Raw genomic sequence first — 20,444 nt, forward strand, 5'->3', positions numbered from 1 at the left:
AATCTAAATCAAAGTAAAAATAATTTTGAAATTAATTAATTATTATTATTTTTTTTTTTGGGATGGGGAATTTTGAACTTGAGTTACCACTAGGAAGAATGGCACATGTATAAGACAGTCTACTTAACTCGCCAATCCTTTCATTTTCTTTGCTTGTCCATTTCACTTTTACCTCCCGGCTATCACAACTTGGAGTATAAGAGCTTTTGTATTATAAAGATTTTGTTAAAAAAATAATAGTAAATCATTTAAGAAATTATTTTAATAGAGTATATAATGATTTTAGATAAGCTATATATATAATTTTTTGGGGTAATTACCTCCCCATCAACTACAATACATTGTAACTTTGCCCTATGAACTAACAACTCTACTGCCCGACCCTATCAAACTACCATTTTGTGCCCAAAAATCCCCTTTCTGTTAGTCAAAGGCGTTAACTCAGACGATCAACCCGTCACGTGCGTCACACATGCCATCTTGAAATTTTTTATCATACTTTTGCCCACAGTAGGGTTATCAGTTCATGAGGGCAAAGTGACAATGCATTGTAGTTGATGGGGGTAAAGTGACAATGTGTTGTAGTTGATAGGGAGAAATGATCGGATATAAAATTTCAAGATGGCATGTGGGGCGCACGTGATGGGTTGACCGTCTGAGTCAACGCCTTTGATTGAAAGAATGGGGTTTTGGGCACAAAATAGTAGTTTGATAGGGTCAAGCAGTAGGGTTGTAAGTTCATTGGGGCAAAGTGACAATGCGTTGTAGTTGATGGGGAAAAAGGTAATTACCCCTTATGTTTTTGAAAAGTTAGTAACTAAAATAAAATAAAAAGGTGAAATTTTTAACTAAAAATTAAATAGAAAATGAAGCTGATATGAATGCTCTAAAATAGTTACTAAATTGATTTATAGGTTTCTTTTGTTCCTAATTAGACTTCTTTTTGGCAAGCCACAAGGGGGAAATCTTATGAATTCGTTTCCTTTCATGTAGTAGGTGGCAGATGGGCCTCTTTCATGAAGTTCTAAATGGCTGTCAACTAAGTGATTTGGGTTTCAGAGGCTCAATACTTACTTGGTGCAACAATAGAACCGACCACAATTTTACAAAAGAGAGGCTAAATACGACGATTGCAAACAACCGGTGGTGCGAGAAGTTTGGGATATTGGCAACCAAGAGTTTCGATCATTGCCTGCTACCAATTAATTTTGGGAGTGGGTCCGCTGATTACTGTTGGATCACGGATCAGCCATACTAGACCCAACAAAACAATCATTCGGCTCATAATACAAGCTCAGTTACTTACACCTACTTACCGAACTTAAGTTTGGTAATTTAATATCTACTTAAGTTCGGTATGTAGCATTTAGTTCAAAGATTCGGTTTACCGAGTCTAGCATATACTCCCGACGATTATCCTTGGGAGGCTTTATTCGCTTACGTGGCATTCTCCTATTATTCATCAATACAATATATGACACGTTGATCCTCGGGAGGACCACTATGCCAGATAAGCAGCTACTATCTGATGCCTATAAAAGGAGGTCTCATTTCAGTTTTTGGTAACCTCTCTTTCCTTAATCAGATATTCTCAACTCTCTTCATCTCATTTACAATCTTCAAAGTTTATATATTCTCCTAAACATAGTGATTGATTTAGGCATCGGAGCTATTTCCCGTCGGCAAACACCGGCAGCTTTGATCATTTTCTTACTATTTTGTAGTTAGGTGATCCTTCGGACATCACAACATTCACAGGGTTCATGTTACATCATCATTCGGAAAAAACTGTGTTTAAATAATTACTGAAGCAAAAAATTTTTATTTAAATTTGTAGCTAGCTGGATGGTAAATGATGCTTGTTCAAATTTAATCAAAATTGCATGGAGAGCTAAAGGAAGTAGAGACAAGTAGAAAAAATATTAAAGAGGGATTGGCAGAATGTAAACAACAACTAATGATATAGAGTAGTAAAATTGGAGGAAAGGAGAAGATGGTTGCTGTAAAAAAGAAATTAAAATGGGTTGAAAAGGCCTAAGGGAGCGAAGATCCAGAGATGATCAAGAAACTAAAAAATGTACAGATGGAGGTTGATGAAATCCTAGAAAAAGTAGAAATAAAGTGGAAACAACGGACAAAGGCGCACTAGTTTCAAAATGGTGGTCGAAATACAAAATTCTTCAATATTTGCGCTAATTAGAGGAGGAAGAAAAATCATATAGGTAAGGTGGAAGATGAGGGGGGTCGTTTGTTTACAACGCTCGATGATATTAGTAGAAAGTTCATTGATTTTTACCACCAACTCTTCTCCACTTCTAACCCTAGGGGAGTTGATGCTTGCGTCGAAGCTTTGGAGACATGGGTCTCCCTTGATATGAATGAGCAATTGATAAAGGAGTTTATTGCGAAGGAAGTGAGTTATGCATTATCATAGTTGTCTTCATCAAAACCCCTTGGACCTAATGGCTTTTCGGCTTGCTTTTGCGAAAAACATTGGTCTATTGTTGGTGACGAGGTCTTTGCTACGGTTCTTAGTTGTTTGAATTTGGGGAGGGCGATTGATGCAATCAACAACCCATATATTGTTTTGATTCCAGAAGTCAAACATCCATCATAGGTTACATATTTTTTCCTATGAGTTCGTGCAATGTGGTGTATAAATTGCGGTCAAAAGTCATAAGGAATCCACTCAAAAAAAAAAAAAAAAAATCCCGTAGATTATCTCACCAACTCAAAGCGTGTTTATCTTTGGTCGACTGATTACAAACAATATTATAGCGGCATACGAGACTTTTCATACGATGAATACTCATTTGAAGGACAAAGTCGGGTACATGGCTTTGAAGTTGGATATGATGAGTAAGGCATATGATCGGGTTGAATAGTGTTTTTTGAAAGAGGTGATGAGGAAGGTGGGTTTTAATAGGCACTATATCAACTTGGTGATAAAATAATGCATTAGTTCTATGTCATATTCAATCTTGATCAATGGGGAGCCACAAGGAAAAATTATACCGACCTAAGGATTAAGACAATGAGATCCAATTTCTCCCTATTTATTTATCATTTGTACTGAGCCGTTAAGTGCATTGTTGCAGAAGGTGAAGCAAGATTAGGCACTTATAGGGGTTCCGATTTCGCTTGGGAGAGTGAAACTAAACTGCTTATTTTTTGCAGATGATATTCTCTTTTTTGCAAAGCGAATACAGCATAATGGGGTCGGCTCCAAGATGTGCTTGGAATCTATGAGCATGCATCGGGACAACTTTTGAATAAGGAGAAAACATACATCTTCTTCAGCAAAAATACTAGTGTTGCCAACCGTCATAGAATAATTGCAATCTTTGGTGTACAACCTACCCACTAATTTGACAAATATTTGGGCTTGCCAGCGATGGTTGGTAGATCACGAATGCGTACATTCAATACTGTACGCATATTGAATATGCGTACTCAATGACTCAATGAAAGGTCGTTGACTTCACAAATATCTAGATCTTCCCTCCTTTTGAAGTTTTGCAGCTTTCTCAGATATCTGTTTGTTCTTTTTCAATATCTGCTCTCTCACATCTAATTTCTTTGGTGGGACGACTCTCTTGAGCGCAAACAAAGAAGAAACCATTTTATTTTGAAAAATAGTTCAGTTGAAGTTTTGATACAAGATGCAGCTATTTCCATCTCAGAGATGAGTCGCATCAGTCTGCTATGCCATAAAGACACGTTTTTTCAACGCAAAAATGAGTCAATTTCGTAACCATTTTTTCTTGAAGTGGCAGTGCCACGTCAGTGCCACATCAGGGTGTAAAAAGATGGGAGTAAAAAATGGGTGTAAGTGTAGCATTTCTCATATGTGATTTTATTGGGGAGGTGCTGGCCACTTTGCAATCTCCAAAAGATGGGCATAAAAGTAATTATACGTGATTCTATGGGGGAGGTGCTAGCCACTTTACAATCTCCATAAGGTAATATTATTGATCTGGTTGTTGCAAAATCCATCCTTGTTTTAAGGGCATTAGTTTTTGCTAAAGAGATGGGGTGGCATAAGGTTGAATTGAAAGGATATGCATTACAGATAGTGCATGCATTAAGAAAGGATGACAACAAGTGGTGTCACTATGGCCAATTAATTGATGATGCCCATATTGTGTTGAATTCTTTTTGATAGTTGGGGGTGTATCATGTGAGAAGGGAGGCGAATAGAGTGGCTCATAGACTAGTAAATAATGCACTCTCATTTATGGATGAAGTGCATAGAGGAAGCCCCTTAGTGTGTTAACGATATTGTTATAGTTGAACGCGTTGGTTAAGATTTGTTTTCATCAATAATATGAATGAATGAATGGTTTCAAAAAAAAAGAAAAAAAAAAGGTTTATTTTAATTATTATTTAAACATGCCTATTGAAGGCTGATGAATAACATGTTACGTAATTGAAAAACCTTTAATTTCAAAACTAAATGAAGTAAAGTAAGAGACATTAAATTCAAACAGTAAAAATTTGAACTTCAAACTACGAAACCCTGAATGTTGTTTGCTCTCGCTGATAATGTCTATGCCCCTTATGGGTGGTTGAGGGTGGGAAACTAGGTATCGACGAAAATTCTACCAGGTGTAACAAAAAATTTTGGAGGTGGAGAGGGGGCATTTGCCCCCTTTCAACCCCCATGCACCCAGCTATTTTGCAAAAACTGTGTATTTTAACTCCCTTGGAGCATAGTCGCCCCATACTCCTCATTTCCCTCTTTCTTCATCCTCCTCCTCCTCCTCTCTTCCCTTTCTCTTCCTTCTTCATCTCTCTTTTCTTTCTTCCCTCTTTTATTTTCCTTCCATCCTCCTTTTCTTCCTTCTCTCTTATTCCTCTCTTTTCTTTTGTCCCCTCTCAGTCTCCCTCTTTTCTCATACTATCTGGTCTTATAGGACTGTCGGGTCCCTTGATGGGGGACACATATCCTGCATTGAGGGACCCATATCTTGCTAAGTCAAGTGGTAGGATTGGTGCCTGCTGCCTGCTGGGGTACCTGGCCCCCAGTAGGGGTCCCACACCTTGTTAGCATTAAGATGACGTCACTTGACGCCACCCAACATGTTTGCGCTCATTCGAGCCATTTAGGCTCCTTCCCAACCTATGATCGATAAGGCTGGCAAAACGGGTTGTCATGTCAGGTTCAGGTTGACTTGCTTGACTCACCAACCCATTAAGGTTCAACCTTGACACGACTCGTTTAGCTAAACGAGTTAAACTCTTCGACCTTGACGCTACTCATTTAAATAACAGGTTGACACGAGAAGTCCAGATGTTGCTTTACTTGTTTTCGTGCGAGAATTGTGTGATGGAGGAATCTTCCTCCATTGTGCATGATTGTCTATGGCGACCGTGACTATTTGTACTAGAATTGATAGTGCCTTTCTCTGTCACAACTAGAACTCCCTCCATGTCCTAACTGCTCAAAGTGTAGGGGTGTACAAGTAGTTACGGTTAACGGTTATTGTCTTTAACTGCCAACTGCAACTGCTTTAGGCGGTTATCAAATTTTTGTACTTGTAGGCTTATAGCTGTTCTGTCTTAGGCAATTATTGATTTTAAAGTAACCACCAAATAGCAGTTATTGAAACTCATAACTGCTTTTTAGAATGGGCATTTTAAGCCTATTTTGGTGTTTTGAACATTTATTGAACCTCTTTTTATGGCTTATTTTAAATGATTTTGGGCTTTTTAAAAATAATTAGAAGGCTTCAAAATGTAACAAAGCTCAAGATTATTATTATTATCTTTATGAATAAAGATCAATTTCATTAAACTCAAAATGAAAACCCTAGATCAAAAGCATCGAAACAACGTCGTTTTGTACGTTATTATTTTTATATATAATATATATAAGGGTAAGCGGTTATTAATCGCCTCCCACCTGCACCAAAAATCGCTTACCACAAATCACCTATAGAAGCAGTTATATAGTTATGCGGTTAGCAGTTATTAGGCGGTTAATAACCATTCGCTTGTACCACCCTCCCAAAGTGTCATCTACTAGTGATTTGTTCAAGATGACAAGGTTCTTATATCATCTTAACTGGTACACGTGGATGGCATTTTACGCGTCCGTGTGGCATCAGAACATAAAAAAAAGAAAAAGAAAAGAAAAACCCATCCCAAACCGTTAGATCCAATGCAAGGTATAATGGCCAATATGTGTCAAAATATGTCACGTGTAGATCAACGTCCAAGTTAACAAAAAATGTTAATGGAGGGGCAAACAGCAAACTAAAAATATTGAGTAGTGTAAAGAGCAGGGCCGGCTCAGGCCCTAGGCGAGTTAGGCCCTCGCCTAGGGCCCCCAATTTAAAAAGGCTTAAAAAAAAAATTTTTGAGTTAAAAAAAATTTACTTTTGACCAAAAAAAAAAATTGAAGGCCCAAATGTTATTTAATAGGGCCGACAAATTTTTTTTACCCAAATTTAATGCCTCAATTTAATAAGACCCCAATTAATAAGCTCACTATAAATTTTAAAAATAATTCAAAAAATAAATTAAAAAAGGACAAAGCATTAAAGCCTTATACATCATTACGCCAATTTCCTAAAGCTCCTGACGCTACAGTACACGCCTACATCATTCATTCATCCTCTTGCCCTCTTTATTGAAATTTTTTGTTTTTGATGAGAAAATATAAACGTTAGAAATAAAATATTACCATTTATTTTCTATTTATTATTTAGCCATTTAGGGAAAGTCAAGAGCCAAAAATATAAACTGTTGTCAACCATGGGTATTTTAAATATCAGTCTCTATATTTTCCACTTTACCTCTCATCTTTGCTTGCTCTTTTCTGAGTTTTTCTTCTCTGTCTATCTCATCATTTCCTCTTCCTCTCCGACTCCGAGTGACTAAGTCTCTTGTCCTATCTTCAAGAACTGCTTCATAATTCCTTTGCCAAATCAGGTTTTATTGTTCTATTTTTGTCATTTATTTTATTATAGTCATAATTTTTTTTTTGATAAATCGTGTTTGTTTAATTTGTTAGTATTTTTAATTAAACATTTCTACTAGAAAATATGCATCTGGACAAGAAAAACTTAAAAAAAAAAAAAGGGACAAATTGATTGAATCTAAAAAAGGAGCTCTAAATAAATTTGTTATTAGCAATAAACAAAATAATGAGGATAATTTAGGTGAAAAACTCATAAATGAACAAGAAACTCATCAAAAAGAATTAGAAGATAATGAAAATGTTATTGATGTATCTAAATCTATTGCTATATATATATATATATATGTGTGTGTGTGTGTGTGTGTGTGTGTTACTTTAAAAAAGAAAAAATTGAATTAAAAAATAAAATAAAATTTAGGCCCAATTTCAAAGTTTTGCCTAAGGCCCTAAAATATGTTGAGCCGGCCTTGGTAAAGAGTCAATTGTATTTTTTTTTTTTTTAAATTTAGTGAAGTAATTACAAATCAAGTGTCAGTTTTGGACAGTTTTCTTCCAATCGAGTTGGAGGAACTCCTCTAATTCAGTCTATAAAAATAATATGTGTTATTTAATGATATGAGATGCATATGTTTTTTTAATAGCAGAGATAAAATTGAAATAAATAATATTAAAAACTTATATGCATCTCACATGTTATTAAAAAAAGGGACACATGTCATTTTTATAGACTGAGTTGAAGAAAGTTCTTGTAACTCAATTTAAAAAAAAAAAACTCTTAGCTTTAGAGAGTAATATGCTTACCACATTTTTTTTTTTTTTTTTTTTGTTTTTGTTTTCATATATAATACAAGTTTATCTTTCAAACGAAAATAAAAAAAATTCATGGAACTGTCACGTTGACTTTGTTGCTCATATATGATTTTTTAACACAATACATACTTTAATATTTGTGGATGTTAATAGACAATATTAAGTCAATAATTCACACTCCCTGAGATTAAGGGAAAAGGATCCTCTCCATTTCAAAATCCCTCCATTTTCTCTATTTAGTGTATTTTGAAGGGTAGTGTTGTCCAAAAGTTTTAATGATGATAGTGCAATAAATACAATACCCTTCAAAATGCACTAAATGGAGGAAATGGAGGGATTTTGAAATGGAGAGGATCCTATTCCGAGATTAAGGGGGAGGGGTGTAGGCTTGGTAGTTGTAATAATAATAATAATAATAAGATGTTTTTTTAAAATATAGTTGTTATTATAATTAATTAAAATAGGTATGTATCATGTTCAATCCCAAATGCTTCTCAAATGACAAAAAGACACAGATTATAAAATGGACATGTTCTGTCCCGTTGGCGCAGAGCATCATTAGCAGCATTTGCATTATTCACGGCCCATCTCCGAAAAGCAAGCGGGCAAGTCTCTCTGCCTCCGCACTCATCGCGCGCATCGGCCAGCAGCGCCAGAGGGACAATACTAGATGGCAAAATCTGCGAAATAATAGAGAGATAGATAAGAATCGGGGGAGAGACAGAGAGCGGGCAATGCTGAAGAAGTCGAGTGGCTGCGAAACAAAGTCGCTGAGAGTATATGGGGAGTGGAACACTGGTGGACGGGGTTCGTCGCTGGTTCCAACGTCGCGCTACTACTAATACTAATACCAGTATTATTATTGTTAATAATAATTCTAACAATTCCAATAATAATCACAATCGGAGACAAAGTAAAAGTACCCATGTCACTGATGAGACTTGTGGCCACGTTGCATCTGTGAGCGAGCTTCGCGCCCAGTCGTCGGGAATTCGTAAGCGCAAGGAGCTAAAAGAAGAAGAGCAAGGAGAAGAGAAAGAAGAAGAGGGGGAGTTTGATATCTCTGTCTTGAAGCTCATAAAGGTTCCCAAACGGAACACCCACTTCATATCTGGCACCATGGATTCCCAAAAGAAGGTTTCTTTCCTCTTTCCTTTTTTTTTTCCCTCTCTTTTTGGAGATCTGGGTTTTTGATTTTTAGCGGAGATCTCTTCGCCATTTGGTTTAGTTTTGGGTTTATTTTTCTGGGTGTTTATCTGATTTGGTTGTTTGTTTGATTTGACTTTTGTTTTTTTTTTGGTTTTTTTCTGTTATCCTAATGGTATTTTGTGTCGCTGTTAAAATGGCCTTTGTCTTTCAGTTTGTTATTATTATTACTAATATAATTTTGTTCTTTTGGATGCTTAAAACATTTAATATAAAGGAAGATATTGGATTGGTAAAGGATAATTCGAATTCAATCAGCAGGAGTTAATTGGTAAAAGATTGTTCTTTTCTTGGATTCCGTTTGTTTGATGGGAAAATGTACAAGTAAATCATGTTTTGAATTGCAAAATGATTTGAACTGGATAGGGACATTCCAGTGAAGCCTAATGTAGGACGTAATTGTATTGAATGTTCTATTTCTGGGAAACAAATATCAGAAAACAAAGGTTTCAAACTCGTTTTCGTAAGTTTCCTTTGTTTTCTCAGCTGCCAAGCGGTGGGATGTTAGTAGTAGTTCTCCGGTTAATGTTGAGCGACTGAATTTTTCAAATGTGTGATGCTTCCCTTTGATCTCTTGCTATCTATCATCATTTAAAGATAAATGCTTTTTAAGATAAATTTAAGTCTTGGATAAGTAGTGCATCGAGCATCGAGCATCTTTCAATTTCCTGCAATTTGTCCCTAATTAGGTTCCTCTGCATTTTTAATCGTTCTTATTTGAATTCTTGACTGGCTACCCTATTACATACTGAGTAAAATCTTGGACAGGATAGACTTCCATGCTATTGGAATAGATGTTTGTCCACATGATCACAATTGTTAGATGCTCTATGATTGAAGCATTGTTACATTTTCTATAAAACTAAGAAACAGGTAATACTTTCAAAGTAATGTAAGTTTAAAGATCCATTTATTGGATCTAGTTATTGACGAATAGTTTTATCCCATCAGTTCCTGTCCCCTACTTATGGCTCTTTGTTGAACTTATTATTTGCTACTGCACCAAAGACAAACAATTATGTTCTTTTTTTTGTTTTGTTTTGTTTTGTTTTGTTTTTGTTTTTGTGTTTGTTTGTTTGTTTGTTTCTTTTCTTCCTGTACCATGTTTCATTTATTCATAAATAAGAACTGCTATTCCTTCTACAGGGTGGGTTAGAAACAGAATTCTTCACAGAGTATGGAGAGGCTAGCCGATACCAAATTCAAGAAGTTGTCGGGAAAGGAAGTTATGGTGTTGTTGGCTCTGCAATTGACACCCATACAGGAGAAAAGGTTGCAATCAAGAAAATTAATGATGTTTTTGAACATGTTTCTGATGCCACAAGGATCCTGAGAGAAATTAAGCTCCTTCGGTTGCTTCGTCATCCGGATATTGTGGAAATAAAGCATATTATGCTTCCTCCTTCACGGAGGGAATTTAGAGATATATATGTTGTTTTTGAGTTAATGGAATCTGATCTTCACCAAGTAATTAAGGCAAATGATGACCTTACTCCTGAGCATCATCAGTTTTTCCTGTACCAGCTTCTTCGTGGTCTGAAGTATATACATACAGGTTGGTTCTTTTCAGTAATTCCTATGGCTTTTATGGATTTAATGATAATTAATTAATTTCCCTGAGTTACTTGCAGCAAATGTATTTCATAGAGATTTAAAGCCAAAAAACATTCTTGCTAATGCTGACTGCAAATTAAAGATATGTGATTTTGGGCTTGCTCGTGTATCTTTCAATGATGCCCCATCAGCAATTTTCTGGACCGTAAGCTATTCTGTCTTGCCTACCATTTCACTGCATTCCTTACTAGCTCTGTTTTTTTTTTTTTTTTTTTTTTTTTTTTTTTTTAATTTTTTTTAATTTTTTAATTTATATTTTAAATAAATTTAGTTTATTTAATTTCTAGTTGCCAGAATCCAACCACTGCTTTCTAACCTATTTACTGCTATTGAAGGATTATGTTGCAACTCGATGGTATCGCGCTCCTGAACTCTGTGGCTCTTTTTTCTCAAAAGTAAGCTGGTTTTTATATTATTGCCAATTGCTCTGTTTGATGGAGCTATATGAAATATATGATTTTTATCATTAGAAACTGGTTATATTACATATGTTTCTGCATACTGTACTTCTATTTTTCCCCGTTGTTTTTATAGTTAACTTTTCCTGAGATTTATTGGCAATGTTTAGTGCATGTTATTGCTCTTCTGTCACATATATATTATTCACCTTGGTTGTGAACTCTAGGCTCATCTTGTTCTCTATGTATTTCACTATTAGAAAAATTCCTTTTTATTTTTATTTTTTATTTTATTTTATTTTTTTTATACATCTGCAGAATCCATGAAACGCTACTACTATGACTTGACATTGCAACAGAAGATTAATTGAACTGCAACTGTAAGAATAATACCAGAGCTTTAACTAAAACCATAATTATATTTATTCACATATCTCGTACAACTCTGTTCCATATGTACAACCTACTATTACATTCACATTGTTCATACTTTCTATACAACCAAAAGATGCCATTGCTAACTAAACCCAAACCTGATCAGTCCTTAGTTAATGCTTTGTTTGGATCACCAAAATACTAAGTCTGCCTCAAACTCTATAGGTAGCAATTCAGGTTGTTGTCAAGCACCCCAAAGTCCCTCTCCTCTATAGCTGTAAAATTTGACATTTTATAGGTGGAACTATGAGTCCACAGTTTAGTAACTAAATACAATCAACATGCTATGTATGTGTATACTAGAGCTCCTTTTTAAAATTCCTCTCTTTTATTATTGTAAATATCCTTTTTCCTGGACATCAGAAAATGAGAGAGACCTTTCTATTTTTCAAAACTTTCCAGCACATCTACATACTGATCTTTTCAAATCATTGTGCACTTACAAATGTATAAAAATCAATCATATATAATCATAACGCTAACAATGCATAAAGCTTTCTTTGGAAAGCCTAACATGTCACCGAAACCTTAAACAGCCTCCTTTCTCTAGAAAACCCTAATTTTCAGTTCTAGATTGCTTCGTTTGAACAAGATTCATCTTGTTCGATCGAGAATTTTTGGCTTGAAATTTTCAACGTAAAAATCATCTGGAAACCAATTTTCTCATTCACCAATCTCTCCTTCCATATCATATGACCATAAGTAACCAAATATGCATCCCAAAATACCCAATGCACCATCAAAATTTATTCATTTGAATCAAAACCCTAAATTTCCCGCTTTATTTACTGTTTAATAATTCCAGCATTATAACCTCTAATGTGCTAACCTAATCAACATTTAATACAACTTATTTATAAGTCAAAGAAAATTGGGTAGAACCTTACCTCTTGGAGTTTCTCCAAGCCTTTCTTCTTCTCAGATCCTTCCTTTAAACTTCTTTCTTTCTCTCACAATAACCACTATTTTCTGGAAGTTAGAAGACAAGGGAAGGAGGATTTTTGAAATTTCACCTTCTGAGCTCTTGTATGTATAGAAAATTTTTTTGGGCTTGTTCGAACGAGATCAATCTCCTTCAAACATAACATGGCAGCCGTGCGAGCTGCGAGTTCCAACTCAACTTTATTTTATGTTTGACAAGTGTTTGTTTGAATGAACCTTGTCTCGTTTGAACGAGATTATTTCTTAGCCATTAAGAAGTTCTCCAGAGTGTTACATGTAGCATTCAATGCAGCTTTTGACCTACATGTGGCATTGGATGTGACACGTGGTGTGACATGGTATTGGGTGTGACATGCTGATGTGGCATCTGAACTGACATATGTCATGACATAGCATCGGACATGGTGTTGCTGACGTGGCATGTTGGCGTGGCATAAACACACATGACACGCAATTTTGTTCGAATGAAGTACTCTTGTTTGAACAAAAAGCCTATTTTTTGAAATTTTCTAACTTTTAACTTGTTACTCTTATTTTCTCTAGTTCTTATTTTCTTGGGTATTATAGGTATATATGCTAAAACTTCCTATATCTACTATTTATCAATTCCTTTATCCAATTGCTATTTTAATATTTTGGTATTTGAAGTGGAATATGACAGTTAGCATGTCAATATAAAGTGAAAAGTGTCTTCTACAAAAGTTTAGTTTGTCATTCCTTGGTGAATACTTCATACATTTTGATTCCATATTAGTTTCATCGTATTTTATTACATTCTATGGAGACACACGATTCATTTTAAGTGGATTTTACTTACTGGAGATTGAATACTTGCTGCACTTAGACTGCCTAATGGTAGCATAACCTTAGGCCCTGTCGAATTTGATTTGTTTCCTGAATTTGGATGCTGTTAAAAAGATTGCTTAAGGTTCATTCAGTAGTTTCTTAAATTAGTATTGTCTCTGAATTTCTTTTGTACGCATCAAATTTTGATAAGGTTCTTTAATCATTCATTATTTTTGAGAGGCTATATATTATACTATCTGCTACTTCAGCCCAACCCTGCGATTAACTACTAGGAATGATCAGAAGGCCTATTTTTACACCCATATCTTCACCAATGATGGACTTTCAAACAGTGAGCATTTTTATCATGTCTTTTTTTGGTACTTGACCCAAGATTCTGTGCTGGTTTTGGACGCACCCTGAATAAACTGAATGGTAGTATTTATAAATTTGTTTGCCCAGCATTGAATGGATTGTAGGTTACTTTTCATTTTAAACTATAGTCACTCTTGGAAATTCACAACGCTTTTCAATTCAATATATTCAAATTTTTCATTCTTTTCTATTTGCTGCATAAGCAGGTTACTATGTAAGCTTTCATATGTTTGATTTGTAAAATTTGTGTTCAAATTGTGATTATTGCACTAAGTTTAGTTTCTATGACCTTTTTTTTGTTTTGCAGTACACCCCTGCAATTGATATTTGGAGCATAGGATGCATATTTGCAGAAATGCTTACAGGAAAACCGTTGTTTCCTGGAAAAAATGTGGTACACCAATTAGATCTCATGACTGATTTGCTTGGAACGCCTGCTTCTGAATCTACTGCAAGGGTTAGTTGTCTCATTCTAGTTACTGCTGCTTTAATCTTTCATTATCCAAGACAAATAATAAACTGTAAGAAAGTTGTTCCTTAATATCCATCGTTCTTGAAATTCTTACAACAAAGCATCTTCTACTCAAATAGCTCTGTACACCTTGTGAGCAAAAGAAACAAAAAAAAAAAAAATGCTCGCATTACCTTTTACACTAAATTGTTTTCGGGCTTCCTTCTAGGTTTTCCATTTTCTTTTTATTTCTTCTTTTTAACTGATTACTTTACCATCATACTTGCAGATTCGGAATGAAAAGGCTAGAAGGTATCTTCTTAGCATGCGGAGAAAACAACCAGTTCCTTTACCACAAAAGTTCCCTAATGCAGATCCGTTGGCTCTTCGCTTACTAGAACGCTTACTTGCATTTGATCCTAAAGATCGTCCTACAGCTGAAGAGGTAACTTGTAAACAGTACCTCAAAGAATTAACGAAGATTCCATTTGAAATAAACAGATATGAATAGAATTTCATTATCTAAATGTTTGATATCATACTACTTCCTAATGTCTCGCATGCTTATTCCTACAGGCATTGGCTGATCCTTACTTTAATGGTTTGGCTAATGTGGATCGTGAACCATCCACTCAAGCTATATCAAAACTCGAGTTTGAGTTTGAGAGGAGGAAATTGACAAAAGATGATGTTAGAGAGCTAATCTATAGAGAGGTATAGCCTTACAATTTGCTTGCATAGCATAATGGCTTCTATTTTTCATTATGGATATATTAAATTTTGTGTTTGAATCATACAGATTTTAGAGTATCATCCCCAGATGCTGCAGGAGTATCTTCGAGGTGGAGATCAGACTAGCTTTATGTACCCAAGGTTGGGGAATTGTCTATTATCTTTGGGTTGATGATGCTATTACTATTCTCATAAGGAGAGCTATTTCATTCATCTTCTTACATAAACTTAATGCTGCATTTGTTTACTTCTTGGAGAAATGTCAGGTTCTAAATTAACATCATTGTGTGGACTAATTAAATTCTAAATTTTTAATGTTTCAAACCTAAGATATAGAATGAAAAATCATTCTTTTCCATAATAGTTTTAGGATGACTTGGATTGTGTAATCATAATTTCTAAAAAGATTTTTCTCTGCATGCGTGTAGTTTGTGTGCTTTCAAATTTAGGTACTCGTTATAAGTTTCTTCAGCTGTTGAAGGGTTGTCCTAATTGATGGATCATGGAATTTAGTTATGGTTTAGTCCTTTCTTTGTCTTGCCTTGTAGTTTTATCAAAATATTGATTTCCTATGTCCTTATATCATGTTGTCCTATGCTATCATGTTTTTCCATAAAGAATAGCTGGTCATGGGAATTCCTTATCAAGACTTTCTATGATATTTTATTATCACTTTTATGTTGTTTAATCTGCTCTAAATTTATGGGCAACATCCTCTTGATTGTTGCCACATGCTTCGTTAAGCAAATTTTAGACAAATATTCAGTTATTGGTAGTTTTTGGTTATCAATCTGAACACTTCCTCATTTATAATCATTAGTATTCTAAACTCTTACGCAGATCTCCCAAAAATCTTACTCGGCATTTTACTGCATCTGTTGGACCACTACTCCAGCTATTTTTGGATGTGTACCTAATGAGGGATTGCATTTTTTGACCCAGTGAATGTATGTTTAGCTTGATTAAAAAAGGTGTTCCAGAAATGGAATTTAAGGTTATACAGTCATGGACCTAATCAGAGGGATAGTGCCAAAACGCTTTCAAACTGTGATTATTTGAAATCTGTGGCCTATTTAAACTTGATAGATTGCTTTTGGTTTGTTTTTGACTGATTGGTTTTCAAATACAGGAAAAAAGGCACTATTGAAATGATTTGATTGGCCCTCTATTTACAATCTTTTTTCTTTGGTTTTGGCTCAACCACATGATTCAGGACATCCTTTTTATGAAATTAGTTTCTTAATATGTTGTGTAAAGTCCATATGCATAATACCCCCCCCCCCCTCAAACTATCACCCAACTGACAATGCTCTCCTAAACTTTCAATTGAGACAATATCTCCCTTCAAACTACAAAAAATTGTCAATGACTCCCTAATAACGAAAATACCCTTAATAAAATATAATTTTTTTTTAAAAAAAAATAAAAAATAAAAAACTACGGTGTGGAAATTTAAATTTTTTTTTTCCTTTCGTTCTTAAAGAAAAGAAATTAATTAATTGTTTGTTTTTTGTTTAGAATTTATTGGCGTATTTTTGTCTTATTGAAAAACATTTAGGGTCATTTTTGTCTTTTTATTGGCCTTGGGGGGACATTGTTCCAATTAAAAGTTTGAACAGGACATTGTCAATTGGGTGGTAGTTTGAAGGGAGCATGTGGACTTTTTTCTAATACTTTAATTCCATTAGCATTACCAGAAACATGTTTCCTTGTTTTAATTTTTATATAAATTATCTTTTTTTTTTGGGGCTACACATAATGTTCCTTGTGTGTGAATTTTTTATGAAGTTAAAAAATGGAAGGACCCATACCCCTCTTAACTTGCATAAACTGAGTCATGGCACTGGTGGTTTAAATATTGATTTTTCTCTTCTTAGTGGAAATCATTATTATTCTTGTCTTGCTGCTGATTGGAAGAAATATTGAACTTTTGCAGCTGGAAATTTTGAATTCTTCTGCTACTTAGGCTCTCATAAATTTGGGAACCTTTAGACTATTTATTAGCATATGGATTTTAGATTGCAAGTCAGCAAATCAAGTTAAATGCAAGAACATTAATTTCTATTTAAATATGTTTTATGATATGATTATCAGTCAGTAACCAGTATTTATGCAATTTAGTGGTGTAGATCGATTCAAACGACAGTTTGCACATCTTGAGGAGCATTATGGTAAAGGTGAAAGAAGCACTCCACTCCAAAGGCAGCATGCTTCCTTACCCAGGTATATGGTCAACTGAAAGATGGCATGTTCCCAATTTTTACTTCGTGATGTTCCTAAAGCTGCAAAATCAAGCCTGCTGATTCTTATTTCAGCCCTACTGTCTATTCTCTGTCCATCTCTGAGAGAGACCCATTTCAATCTCTTTTTGACTGGAGAACACTTCCCTTTTTGTGTCATTTTGTTCGGTTCTCTTTGAAAATCCTTAATTCATTTTAATGTAAATTGAACAATTTTATGCATTTTGATTCTGCTAGTAATGAGTCAATCGATATTTTTTGGCTGCTAAGCCCCAGTGACCAAAAGAAAAGAAAAGGAAGTCTGGTTAACATGTTTGATGGCTCATTCTATGTTTTATCCTTTTGCCAGAGAGCGGGTTTGTGCATCCAAGGAAGAGACTGCTGATGAACAAAATGAATTTGAAAGGCGTTCTGTTGCTTCGGGTCTTGAAAGTCCTCCAGGGTCACAGCAATCTGAGAATTTGGAAAATGGTAATACATATTCACAAAATGGACATAGCAAGCCAAACTACAGTGCTCGTAGTCTGTTAAAGAGTGCTAGTATTAGTGCTTCCAAGTGTGTGGTGGTGAAGCAAAGGAAAAATTCAGAGGTAAACATTGTTTTAAACATACTTTCCTGTTTGTTTATGTCATATTTCCTTGCATGGGAGTTGATGATGGATCTCCATTAATCGCCAAAGGCGGAATGATCCACTAATTTTGTATGGACGGTAAAAGTCTCTTGGAAACTAAACTAATCATTTCCCCCCAATTGGCACTTAAACTGTTTACTCTGTTGTTCATAGCCTTCAGAGGTTTCTTCCTTATCCTTTAGAGAATCATATTGAAACATTTGAAATGGCTTCACATTACCCTTCTGTTTAAAACTCTCATTTTGGTGATGACTACATCATGGCTTTTTAACAGCAGGAGGAACCAATTGCTGAAGTCAATGATGAGGCAATCGATGGCTTGTCGCAAAAGGTTGCAGACCTACATGCCTGATCCATGCTTCTAATCTATTTTGGAAAGAGATTTCAGAAGGTGTAGTTTTGTGCTTTGTCCATAACATTGAAGATCCTCAGGCTATTTCTGGTAGAAGCTAACACTAGGATTGCATCATAATTGTGTTGCTACAGTATAGGAAGAGATGTTCTCTTGTAGTTGAAGAAACCACAACAATGTATTTTGTTCGACCATGTACTGTGACACAATAGGGAGAAGATTTGGTATGAACGGCAAGGAATCTGTATTTTGTTTCTATTTCAATTACATAAAATAACCACTTCACTATGGTTGGTGATATTGGTGACTTCATCATCACAAGAGTAGCCAATACTTGATTGATTTATATAGCAAAGACAATACAATCTTTATCTACCAATGCATGATCCACTACTGTCTGTCCTTGTAATTTAGCAACTGTGGCCATAATTGTTGTTAGCTTTGGATGTTCCGAGGAACCAAAATTTATTAGAGAAGGGCATGCTTTTTTTTTTTTTTTTTTTGGGGGGGGGGGGGGGGGGGGGGGGTTATGGCATAGAGAAAGACAGGGCTTTTGTACAATTTACATGAAAACCAGAGTGGTTTTTTTTTTACAATCCACCTATTATAGAATGATGAATGATTGAATGCTACATTTCACACCTATTTATCACACGTTACACTAGCAGGTATGACGTATTTTAAGCGGCTTATACTTTTATTTGTTTAAGGGACATTCGGATTTATATGCTCTTCGTTGTGTCTACATTATATTTTATATTGAGCTAATAGTAATTTCTGATTTTATTTTGAGTGATGGGATTGTAAATGGATAGGATGAATTTGGTGGTAATTATGAAATTTTGTGAATGAATTAGCTAAGGAATTGACTTAATTTGAGGTAGTCAGCCTTCAAGAAAGTAGAGAGAAGAAGATGGATTTCAAGACAATATTTTCTGCATACCTTCATTGATTGTCTTCAATGTATTTATACAACTCTACTCAACTCCCTAACTGCCTTACAAGTTACAGCCAAGCTCAACATCTTTACAGGATTGCTACCAACTGGCAGAGTAAATGGTCCATTAAGACTGATCTATTATAAGAAATGCCCACAAATTGCATTCTTATTGAGCTTTTTACATTTAGCTATTCTTTATAAATTTGAGAAACTCACAAAAAGAGCCATTTAACGAGCTCTCTTCTCTAGTTTAAATTTAACTTTTGTTAGATATGCTCTCCAAATATCAAGAGACGAAAAGTGAAAATTAGTTAATTTTTTAAGCTTATATATTCATTTCCATTCTCTCTCTTATCTACCAAGAATAAATAAAGAATTAAAAAAGAATATTTTACTAAAGTAAAAAAAGATGTAAAGAGTTTTAGATATTACCACCTCATTCTCAATGTCTCTCCCAAACTACCAAGTGTCGATGTTTCCCCTAAACTACCAACAAAATGTAAAAGTCTCCCATAAGGAATACCCTTCATAAAATTAAAAAACTCTTCAATTTTTTTTGTTTTTTGAAAAAAAAAAAAACTAAAACTAAAAAAAAAAAAAAACAATTTTAAAAACCCATGTAGGCATTATCATCTCCAATGGCAGAAAACTCTTCTCCTATTCTCTATTAAATCATTGTTTATCCCTAAAGCGCAAGTTGATAGGAAGTAATTGATTTAACTATTTAATTAACACTTTTCCTCACGTGTGAACTTAAATTTTAAATCACAAATTATCTCAAAAACTTAAGCCAAAAGAAAATAATTAATTTAATAATTTAATTAATATTTTTAACATTTCCTATACTCATGTGGTGGCATTACCCCATCCCATTAGCAAATCAGACTTTTTCAATAGCAATGGCATAGAATTTTGCTGGATTGGCCTTTTGCTTTTTTTTTTTTTTCAGCTCCAGCATATAGAGATTCGCAAGGGACAAATTTGGAGCATATCTACTAAAACAGAGTTAATTATTTATGAATGGCAAATTATACAACCTATAGCCATCTTAATCATGGCCGTGTATTGTGAAGAGGGGCATGTATATTATTATGCTCACGATATTATTATTGCCTCAAAATGTTTGTTGAAGAGAAGAAACCAGAAGCCCAAGTACAAAGAAAGAAAAAGTTTCTTCACTTTGCAAACCAGCATTTAGTCACTAAAGTTGATCAGCAATCTGACATTGGGCAGAACTAAGATTGTTCTGACAGCGTATAATAGCTTCATAAACTAAAAATTGAAGATTGAAAAGAAAATTCAGAAAGAAAGAAAATAATAAATAGGGAAAAGAAAGTCCCTAATTGCCCCCAAATAAGCAATCAGAGAAATAAGTAATTAGGGACTTTCTCTTTCCTCTTTGTTATGTTCCCTCTTTCTGAATTTGCTTTTCAATCCTCAATCCTTATTGAAAAAGAAAAACTAAAGAATAAATAATAAATCAACTTTATTTTTATTATTTTCCCGCATCCCAATCTCCACACGAACATGGACCACCACTAAAGTAGTGAAACCGATGAGAATCTCTTAAGGCTATCAAACTTCCCTCAATCTTGGATATGTGTTT

The 20,444-nt window shown here is 34.7% G+C and overlaps 1 protein-coding gene across 2 annotated transcripts; it reads left to right on the forward strand.

The window, feature by feature from the left end:
• Positions 1-8,266: 8,266 nt before the first annotated feature.
• On the forward strand, positions 8,267-18,277 carry LOC132184076 (mitogen-activated protein kinase 9). 2 transcript variants are annotated; one of them, XM_059597560.2, is made up of 11 exons: positions 8,267-8,872; positions 10,088-10,496; positions 10,573-10,700; positions 10,891-10,950; positions 13,799-13,948; positions 14,232-14,387; positions 14,519-14,656; positions 14,742-14,815; positions 16,796-16,897; positions 17,264-17,504; positions 17,821-18,277. In XM_059597560.2, the coding sequence occupies exons 1-11, from the start codon at positions 8,516-8,518 to the stop codon at positions 17,896-17,898; spliced, it is 1,893 nt and encodes a 630-aa protein (XP_059453543.2). In that variant the 5' UTR covers positions 8,267-8,515; the 3' UTR covers positions 17,899-18,277. The 2 variants fall into 2 exon arrangements, with proteins under 2 accessions (XP_059453543.2, XP_059453544.2); XM_059597561.2 differs by having other exon boundaries at positions 17,824-18,277.
• The last annotated feature ends 2,167 nt before the right edge of the window (positions 18,278-20,444 follow it).

Source organism: Corylus avellana, chromosome 7 (assembly GCF_965113065.1).
Source record: "Corylus avellana chromosome 7, dhCorAvel1.hap1.2, whole genome shotgun sequence".
Classification (NCBI taxonomy): domain Eukaryota; kingdom Viridiplantae; phylum Streptophyta; class Magnoliopsida; order Fagales; family Betulaceae; genus Corylus; species Corylus avellana.

What these genes read in the sequence shown, in the direction of transcription:
- LOC132184076 (XM_059597560.2), top strand. Translation starts at nt 8,516, where the DNA reads ATGGGGAGTGGAACACTGGTGGACGGGGTTCGTCGCTGGTTCCAACGT. An exon ending in CCATGGATTCCCAAAAGAAG is followed by an intron (nt 8,873 to 10,087) that starts GTTTCTTTCCTC and finishes TTCCTTCTACAG; the next exon opens with GGTGGGTTAGAAACAGAATT. An exon ending in CATCAGCAATTTTCTGGACC is followed by an intron (nt 10,701 to 10,890) that starts GTAAGCTATTCT and finishes CTGCTATTGAAG; the next exon opens with GATTATGTTGCAACTCGATG.